Raw genomic sequence first — 10,272 nt, 5'->3', positions numbered from 1 at the left:
TTGGTGCTCGAACACCCGGCGGCACTGCAGCAGGAAACCCCGGCATTTATCCACATTACCATCAAATAATTCTGGTTCAGGTATCGGAGGATCAGGGCGGGGACTGGTAGAACAAGTGGATGGGTGATTCTGTTGTGCAAACATCGGGGAGTTGAGTTGGTTTATCTGCTGTGTGAGTGCCGCCAGGTCGTGTTGCTGCTGCTGCAGTGCCTGAGCTAGTTGTGCATTAGATGGTGATCTGCCTGCACCGGAGTCAGCAGGGTCCATGGTGGCCAGTTCTTTCTGTAAGGACTGCTCGAACACAAAAAATAGTGAGTCACAAAAATAGACGGACCCAGGTGGCTGACTTCGGTGCAGACAGTGTAGTTTATTTACAGTGCTGTATAAGTGACAAGAAATGAACAGAGGAACAATGGAACCGGGTGTCGAGCATAGGAGTGTACACAGTCAATGATGGAGATGATGAGAAGAAGACCGGGCTGCGGACATTGGGACTCACTCCTGGACTGGTCGGGTTAGGTGCAACTGCAGATAAACAGAAATAGTACATATGGTGAGTGGTAGACTGTGCATCGACCTGCAGGGTGGTGAAGAGCAGAGTGGAGGAGGTCCGTGGTCCGAAGGAGCGGCTGATGCAAAAAAAGGGAATGTAATCTAAGCAGCTGGAGAGAAGAGACACAAAACACTAAATACAGATTCAAAAGAACGACGAGGAGCAAACGGGCCTGAGAAAAGCTAGAAAGTATTAGGTACAAGCTAAAAGTAAAGTAGTCTAATACAGCAGTCCTGTAATAAATTTCTGCTGCACTTAAAGTTCCTAAGAGCACAGTGGCCTCCATAATCCTTAAATGGAAGACGTTTGGGACGACCAGAACCCTTCCTAGAGCTGGCTGTCCGGCCAAACTGAGCTATCGGGGGAGAAGAGCCTTGGTGAGAGAGGTACAGAAGAACCCAAAGATGACTGTGGCTGAGCTCCAGAGATGCAGTCGGGAGATGGGAGAAAGTTGTAGAAAGTCAACCATCACTGCAGCCCTCCACCAGTCGGGGCTTTATGGCGGTTCATATATTACAAACCATTACATTTCATGTAATGATGCCACTTGAAAAAGAGAGAGTTTACTTCAGTGGGATTTTACCTTGGTTAAAAACAATAAATAAACAAAAAACAAGTGGTCAGACAGCCATACAGTGAAACCAGCATGTTAGACAATTTAGTTTAGAAGAGAAAACAAAGGCAAATACTAATTGTACATTTTTCCATATTTATCACCCTTTTCCTGACTATCAGATCTGCACTGTAATACAAGAACAGTGTGTCTCTATTTACATATCATTTACATGAATCATCATCTCATAATGTCATTTCCTTGGCTACAGGTGAGAAGTTTCTTCTGACCTCTGCTTGAAGTGAAGCACTCGTTGTTTAAAAAAATCACCAAGAATTTCAAATAGTAAATCTGCCAGTGTTGTCACTGTTATTTGCATGGCAATAATCTACATACAGTGTATAATTTAGTAAATTTGTACTTGTACACTTATTTTGATTCATGAATTTTATTTAGTTATTTCCTGTAAACACAGAGGTGCCTAATTTTGTAACAGAGATAGGCAACCAAGATGTAATTTATTCTTGCCTCTGTTTTACTTTTCTGTTCAACTCTGGCATTGGTTTAATGAAATGCATGTAAAACAAATACAAGTTTAATCAATTACCAGACAATCAGTTGACTGAACTCAGTGAAGCACACAGAAGGTCCCAATTTATTGGAATATATTGCCTAATGTTTCTTAGGCAAACCATGCAAATGGTGCTAAAGTTAGCTTGAATGTTCACAGCGTGCACAAAACTATTTTTTACCGACCTCATTTAAAAAAACTGCCCAATCTGGCATTGCTGCTTTGCATATGGACTGTGCATGTAGGCACATGTAAGATTGGCAGGCCTGGCCAGGATAGAAACAATAACTAGGAGAAGTGAACAGTTTGTGGCAACACAAACTTATAAACATCTACCTCATTCACAAATTCCAAATTTGTGATTCAGCTTTGTGCAATTACTGTGTGTACACATAGTCTGTGCAGTGAGGAACTGGTTTCACTAACTTGGACCTCACCCACTTTATTGAAAACCAAAGCCAAATCATAATAAATTGTAACTTTCCTTTCATCCCCCACCTGGTAACATGATCAGCTGTAAGTTTGTCATAGAAAAAAAAAGTCATCACACTTTATAAAAGGCAGGTTAGAATTTTAAATACCAAAAGGGGAAAATCTCCCCATAATCTTTTTTACCATATCTCTCCCTGTAGTTAATTCATTTCTTTTCTTGTGTACTAGACAATGCATCAGATCCTGGTGTATCCGCCAAACAGATCTGGATAGACGTCGTCGATGAAGCCGGGCACCTCTGCCTAACTTTCACTGATAATGGCAGTGGCATGACACCCAGCAAACTTCACAGGATGCTGAGGTAAGACGGGCACCTGCACAAGAGGTAGACATGTTAATGAAAAACACATAAAAAGTGTATTGGTATGTAGCCTCAAATGTTTTTTGCTCATAATTTTGTCTGATAGTGTTCCTCTGATCTGTGTTTACATATTTAGACTACATTTAGTTTTTGGTATCCCTTTCTCATACCATACACTCTCTTTCCCACAAAGACCTACACTACATTTATACAGACAGCTGAAACCTTCAGCTGATTCATCAGCTACTAGTGTTACATAAACAACAGTTTTTATCTGATAATTCTTTAAATAATTCATCAGCAATGAAAGTAATCATTAGTTACCAAATTAGAAGCTCTTGAAAAACACAAGTAATAAATAATCTATTTTCTTATTCTCCTCTTTAACCCTATGTTTAGTTTTGGTTTTACCGAGAAGGGCTCGGGTAAGACCAGTCACCAGGCTATCGGCGTGTACGGGAACGGTTTCAAGTCTGGTTCCATGCGTCTGGGCCGTGATGCACTGATCTTCACCAAGAACGGCGGCTGCCAGACGATGGGAATGCTGTCTCAGACCTACCTAGAAAACATCAAGGCCCAGGCCGTCATTGTCCCCATTGTGCCCTTCAACCAGCAAACCAATATCCTTCACAAAAAGATGGAAGCTGGGGAGGGGAAAGAGGAGAATACTTGAACATTCAGTGTGTGTGTATTTGTTTAATTCCAGCATGTCTTCATGATTTTTTGGTGTAATTACTGTAAACCAGGGGTTTTCAATCTGTGGTCCGTGGCCACAGTGGTGGTCCACGAATACATTGCAGGTGGTCCTTGATCATGCATTCAGTAATGTAGTTTCACTGCAGGAATCTTTTTTATTTTATTTTTTAAACTCATTTTCATGGATCACTTATCATTTGTGAATAATCAATTTCATGCAAATATATAAAGTTTAGAAAAGCCAAGGTGACGTTCAGGATTAAAGTAGTGGTGATCCGGTGGTCTTCGGGTTACTTCTTAGTCAGAATGGTAATCCCTGAGTCACAATTGTTTGAAAACCCCTGCTATAAACCATTAAAAGCATGATCGATTAATCAAATTAAAAATTTTGGATGTCATTGACTTGACACTGACTGGTGGAGATTATGCTGGCCACCTTGCATGTTCCCGTATGTCCTGACCTTAACTCAGTGTCACAGTCACTGGTGGTGACAGAGGACTCACAGGCCAGCCTGGCAGCCATCCTCCAGCACTCCATCATCACCTCCCAGGAGCAGATACTTGCGCACTTTGACTCCATCCTCTCCAAAAAAGGCACCAAGATATTAATCTGGAATATTCGCAGGTCAGAATCATACATTTGCTCACGCTGAAAATAAATTAGAAGATGCATGTTAGTAATTTAAAATTTGATCAAAAATAGTTTGCAATTGGGTGAAATATACCTATACTTTTTTGCAGTTTGATAAGATAAATACCACCAAATAATTAATATCAAATCCCTGCTGGACAAATTTGCGTTTATTGGGTTATTAGGGTTTTCCCTAGGTTTTCAGATGGCTAAGGTGCTCTTTGTCTTTATTTTATTTTTGGGGGGTAAAATTTTGCAAAGGAAATTCTAACTTATATTTAGAATATATTATTTATGTAACATCAGCTGACTAGCTTTTTTCGCTAACATAACTTGGCTAATTCACTACATTAGCAGTTTCTGTTTTGCCATTCACAAGAATTACTCCCCAGCAAAGTTATATAATACCTCCTGTATTACCTGTGGAGGCTAACCATATCGATGACTGTAACTTCCATCCTGAGTTGACAGTACAGAGAAATATCTAGTCAGCTGTTTGATTAGCTTGGCGGTGCTGCCAGTCATACAAACATTAGACCAAACACTGTTGACTGACAGGTCATTCCTGTTGCCAACTTATGAAATCAAGTCACCTCTCCATTATAGCTCACCTTTTTACATTAATTCGGCACTGTGCATGAACCTTTCTACGAAATACCCTGATAAAGGCTGAAAACCATTATAAAGCCTCATCCGGTTCTTTCAAACCAGGAACTCCGAGGGACGACTCAGACCACTTGAGTATATAAAAAATATAACCGTGCTGGTTTATTCAAAGAGTCACAGGCAAGAATTAACACTCCAAGTCCAGAGATCTTCCAACCCCCAGGCTGCCCAAGCAGCCCAGAAGCAGCAAGACCCCGACTGTCGAACCGTGACGTCACCTGATATGCCAGCTTGGCAGCTGAGCAGAGCAGTAGACAAAACATGAAGAAAATAATGTGTGTGGCTGTTGTTTTCGTGGTGTGTATCTAAAACAATTTGACATAACATTACACATTAAGACAAATATTATGGTTACTTTTACCGTCATAATAACATTCGTCCCTGACTTCAGCCCTTCTCTGCCTTAACTATCCTTGCATTTAACAGCCTGAGGAAGACATCCTGCTGCACTAAACATTCTTAGACAACAAATCTCTGAATATCTATCTAACTAAGAAATAACCTAACACTGACTATACAATTAAAATTTGACTTGACTTCACTTTAAATAGCAACCATCCGCTTAGCATCAAGACTGAAATGGGGGGAAACTGCTTCCCTGCATGTACAAAGGTAAAAATGTGCCTAAAATTAATTAATAATTAATACTAATTAATATGTTTTATCAAACAACATTTTATTCTTTTTTGTTTTGGAAGTAAAATGTGTACAGTGTGTTACTTTCTGAGCTTTAGAGATGCTAGTAGGCAGATTGTATCTTTGTCCAGCACCAGCCTCACCGTTTCCAGCTGCTTCCAGTCTTTGTATTAAGCTTATATTAAGCTGCAGCTTTACCTTTAGTTCCCACAAGCATTCTTGGTTTGTGTTTGTAAGTAGCTTATAATGAGTGTAGGCTTATTTTAAGGCATGTGAGACTGATGACTATGCAAATACAAAAACAGACATGCAAATGGGCATGAACACACACCTTGATATTTGTTTAATGGTGCCTTAACACAAATGCACACAATAGGGCACATGTTCAAAAGCAAACCATCATTACATCATCATATGAAGACAAAAGAAAAATTTTAGCCCAAAGATTCAAAGTCTTTTTTCCTGTTGTTCTCTAATTGTCACTAAGAGCAACAGTCCTATAGGCTTTTTGTTTGTTTTCATTCCTCTTTACACTGATAATAATCATCTAAATAGCCAGATTCCTATCATGTAAAACTCATGTACACACATATACACTATAACACAGCACCCTCATAGTTTTTGGACTGGGGCAAAAACAATTTAAAATCTAATTTAGCTTTCAAACAGGAAAATCTGCCAGATTTTTGCTGCACCATAAAGGTAGACTCAGAGCAGTCACATATGGTGTGTCATTATCACCTGTTTTAACAACTGTCCTTTGATGTTATCCCAAAGGGCCAAAGATGGCAAGCCTGAAATTGACTTTGAGACCGATGTGAATGACTTTCGCTTGCCTGAGATTCAGATCGAGGAGCTGAAGAAGGGACAGAGGAACAGTGGGGTCCTGAGGGCAGAGCAGAACATCTCAGACATACACTACAGTCTCAAGGTGAGTCAGGAAAACCATGTAGCTCTGTAATGTCAGCTTTTCACTAGCAAGGAGAAACAGCCCAGTTTTCACCACTGGACCAGTGCATTTTTAGATAATGCATTGGATTTAAAATGGTTTATTTAATTTAAGAAATGAAAGATTTTTCTAAACCCCTAAAGGAGTACTTATTAAAATTCAAAATCACCAAAATGAAGGATGCCTGGGTGTCAGCATTTGGGCTTGTTAGGACATTGAGACATTTTGGATGAGTTTAGGGTTAGTGGTTAAGAAGAGGATTATAGCAGAATTCAGGGTAAGAGACGGTGGTTGCGGTAAAGGTTTGAGTGTTCCACATAGCAAATACATGTCCTATGCAGACGTGTGTGTGTGTAGGTGTGCATGCCAGTTTCATGCACAAACCAGAATAGCTCTCTAGTACCTGAGACATACTTGTGGTTTTGTAGTAACACTGCCCCAGTTTTATTAAAAGCCATGATCAGATCAGATTTTTCAAGTGAGTCTTAAGAGTTTGAAACATTTAAATAATGTACTCTCAGTCTAATATATCAAAATGATAAATTACCAAAACAATTACTAGTATTTGCTTTAATTTCTAAATGTCTCTTTTAAATTCTTTCTTTCTGTCTGTCTGTCTCAGGCCTACCTAAGTGTTTTGTATCTAAAGCCAAGGACACAGATCATACTGAGGGGGAAGAAGATTCTCACTAAGCTGGTGTCAAGGGGGCTGACACACACTGAGCATGATGTGTATAAACCCCACTTCAGCGTATCTTTTATGAGTGTTCGCTTGTGTACGTGGATGGTGGTAGAAATCCAAGATATTATCTCGATCTGCATTTGCCGCTTTTGAATCTAGCAGGTTTTTTTTGCAGGGAAGTGTTTCTGAGCAGCTGAATGACAGTAGGGAAATCAAAAATGTGTATTGTGACTGGATTTCATTTACCTTTCTGTTTAGACTGTAGTTTCACTTTCATATTTTACATCGTCTTATCTCCTCTCAAGAGCTGTAAATGGAGAATCATGGAACTTATAGTTTGTTTTGGCCTCTCCAAGCTTAGTGTAGCTTTGGGTAAATTAGCTTGGGAAAGATAGAACCTCAAGGAGGCCTCACAACGCAAGACTGGAGGTTTTCCATGTCACTTACGCACTGACATCAATCTTCCCCACTGGTTAAACACACCACACCTAATCTTTTTGTTTTGTTTTGTTTTGTTGTTACAGAATTTCAAATTGGACAAATGCACTAACTGCTCTGAGAAGCATCCCCCAAATCCAGAACTAATAAATCTGAAGCAGGACATAGGCCATGCACATACAGAATTACACATTTATTGTACATCTGTAATGCTGAACTTGTTAAATATTTCCATTGCCAGATATTCTGAATTCTGCCTTTGTGCTGTTACTATAACCTTGACTGCTGTCTGTCAGAAAGAGAAAGTGAAGGTGACCTTTGGGCTGAACCCAAAAAACAAAGACCACTATGGCATCATGATGTACCACAAGAACCGACTCATTAAGGCCTATGAGAAAGTGGGCTGCCAGCTGAAGGTAGAAGAAAAGGATGATGCTGTATGTGTTCAAGCATTACACTTGCATCCACTTAACTCTCTCTCCAACTTCCTACAGACCTCGGGTCAGAGAGCAGGAATCGGTGTCGTCGGTATTATAGAGTGTAACTTTCTGAAACCCGCTCACAATAAGCAAGACTTTGAGTACACCAAGGAATACAGGTACAACACACACACACAAAATGCTTTGTGCTAATATGAGCTGTGTGGTTAACTAGCTGCTTAAATTGATGCTTGGGATAAAGAAGATAAAGGCAGAAAATACCACTGCTAAGATTATATTTACAGAGCTATGAGAAAGTATAGCACCACTGACTCATGCGGCTCTTCCAGGAAATGCTGTCATTTTCTGCAAACATGAAACCAGATGTGAGTTTTTTTATAGCTGATCACAGCTGAAACCACAAATTTAAAAGTAATTTTGTCTAGACGATTTTATTCATATATTTGCTTATATACTTTTTCTTTTGTTTGTTTGATATTAGGAGAAACAACAAAAGGAATGAACTGTCTTTTCTTTTTTTTATTCTCCCAAGACTCACTCTTGGTGCTTTGGGCCTAAAACTCAACGACTACTGGAAGGAGGTGACAGAGAAGAAGGCCAGAGAACGAGCTTATCAGGCGCTAGACAGAAATGGAAATGAAGATAAGCCTGATGCTGACAAGTTAGTGCCAACAGTTTCTTTTTTTTCACAGCTGTGGTGTAAACAGTACAAGTTCTTCTTCTCACCTTCAAGTGTCCACAACCTGTAGCAAGCTACAAAGCCAAGTCCATTTATGTTTTTAAATCTAGCCCTTTAACCAAGCTTTCCATTTACCTTTTTGCTTGTTTGCCATAGTCTTTGAGTTTCATGAACCATGCTTCAGAATCATGTTTTTTCTATTGTTGTTACTACTTTAGGTGTAAAAAAAAAAAAAAAAAGGGACAAGGATTTGGGCTCATACTGGTTGATGAGCAGCATTTATCATGTAGGAACTTGTGAAGTAAACTGAAAGTGAAATTAGGCGATTTCTTTTTTTTTTTTTTCAAAGCTTGAAATCAGAGATGCAGCTTCTGGAGCTGCTTTTCAAGTTGAGCCAACATGATGAGCCAGGGAACTTCAAGTATATATTATACTGGGCTAGAAAATGTACAGAGAATACTTTCATCTTGTACAGTATGTGGCTTTTGCTTGATGTTCTTATGCCCAAGTCTAGGCTCTCTTGAGATCATCTGAAAAGAGTTTATTTGGTGACTTCCCCTTTAATCTCCACTTCTGCTTTACTGAGGGTTTGCCATACTTATGTGTGTATTTGCAGGGGTCCCATATGGTTACAGTGTGAAGAGTGCCTGAAATGGCGGAGCATCCCTGCACATCATTACAGTGTGATTCCTGAAAGCTGGAACTGCAGTCAGAACCCCAACCCACGTTACAGGTGTGTCGTTTGAACTACTGACCTCCTGCTTTTTTCCTCTCTCTCTCTGGAAATAACCAGAACAGTTGTTTGGCTGTATTTATATCACGTGTTTTCAAAGGCTGACACTGACTCCGTCAAGACAGAATGACTTCTAGTTTTATTCTTTGTCTTTCCTCTGTTTGATAGTTAATCATGCTGTAGGTTTTGGAGCTATGGTTCCTACAGTGCTTCAGGGGATGAGGAAATCAGAGCTCTTAAGATAGAAAAGTTGCGACATTGAGGAGTCAAAAACACTAGCAGGTCGCATGACTCACGTAGCTTCAAATAGCTCCAAACACTCGATTGAGGTCCATTGTTTTCTGTAGGGAACAGCGAGATTTATCAGCAAATTACTGTTTTTAATGACCTGAACAGCCTTGCAAACTAAATCGGAGGCAGATTTAGTTTGCAAGGCTGTTCAGGCCAATCGGAGCCTCCTTTTTAGCCTGTATTTAGTATTTTCTCAGTTTGGCACCACTAAAAATATAGCAAATGAGCTGGTAGCAGTTCCTGCTTGCAACGTACCCATGTATGTACACACAGTGTTTACTGGATCACATTCATATTGAAGAAAACAAAAAAAAAACACGAAATCGGAGCCTCCTTTTTAGCCTGTATTTAGTATTTTCTCAGTTTGGCACCACTAAAAATATAGCAAATGAGCTGGTAGCAGTTCCTGCTTGCAACGTACCCATGTATGTACACACAGTGTTTACTGGATCACATTCATATTGAAGAAAACAAAAAAAAAACACGATGATTCTTAGCCAAGCTCTGTGATTTCTAAGCAGATTTATTGATGTAGCTGCTTACAGTATGTAGGATTATGGCTCTTGTTACCATTGCTAATTTGCAACGTACCCATGTACTGTATGTACACACAGTGTTTACTGGATCACATTCATATTGAAGAAAACAAAAAAAAACACGATGATTCTTAGCCAAGCTCTGTGATTTCTAAGCAGATTTATTGATGTAGCTGCTTACAGTATGTAGGATTATGGCTCTTGTTACCATTGCTAACTCTGAGAGACGAGACAGTCCAAGTAACTTCAAAACAGTCCTGATTTATTCAAAGGATCACAGGTAAAATTAACATTACACGATCAGGTATCTTGCACCTCCAAACTGCTCGCAGGCAGATGAAAGATGAAAGACCCTGAACCCACCAGGCCTATACATTATATCACCTCGGTTGGGCTAGCCCCATACTACACAGAAACGTCAACCG

General features: G+C 39.7%; 1 protein-coding gene across 2 annotated transcripts in view; it reads left to right on the top strand.

The window, feature by feature from the left end:
• LOC109957419 (MORC family CW-type zinc finger protein 3) overlaps window positions 1-10,272 on the top strand; it is a 21,338-nt gene that overhangs the window by 5,855 nt on the left and 5,211 nt on the right. For both annotated transcript variants that reach the window (XM_020595317.1, XM_020595309.1), the window contains exons 3-11: window positions 2,338-2,470; window positions 2,870-3,090; window positions 3,644-3,791; window positions 5,877-6,030; window positions 6,671-6,799; window positions 7,465-7,584; window positions 7,663-7,766; window positions 8,141-8,269; window positions 8,904-9,020. In XM_020595317.1, coding sequence (XP_020450973.1) covers window positions 2,338-2,470; window positions 2,870-3,090; window positions 3,644-3,791; window positions 5,877-6,030; window positions 6,671-6,799; window positions 7,465-7,584; window positions 7,663-7,766; window positions 8,141-8,269; window positions 8,904-9,020 — 1,255 coding nt within the window. The remainder of the gene's footprint in view (window positions 1-2,337; window positions 2,471-2,869; window positions 3,091-3,643; window positions 3,792-5,876; window positions 6,031-6,670; window positions 6,800-7,464; window positions 7,585-7,662; window positions 7,767-8,140; window positions 8,270-8,903; window positions 9,021-10,272) is intronic.

The sequence above is a fragment of the Monopterus albus genome, unplaced genomic scaffold (genome assembly GCF_001952655.1).
Source record: "Monopterus albus unplaced genomic scaffold, M_albus_1.0 scaffold2.1, whole genome shotgun sequence".
NCBI classification, from domain to species: Eukaryota; Metazoa; Chordata; class Actinopteri; order Synbranchiformes; family Synbranchidae; genus Monopterus; species Monopterus albus.
Note: the sequence above shows the minus strand (reverse complement) of the source record. Positions and strands in the feature narration are given on the sequence as shown.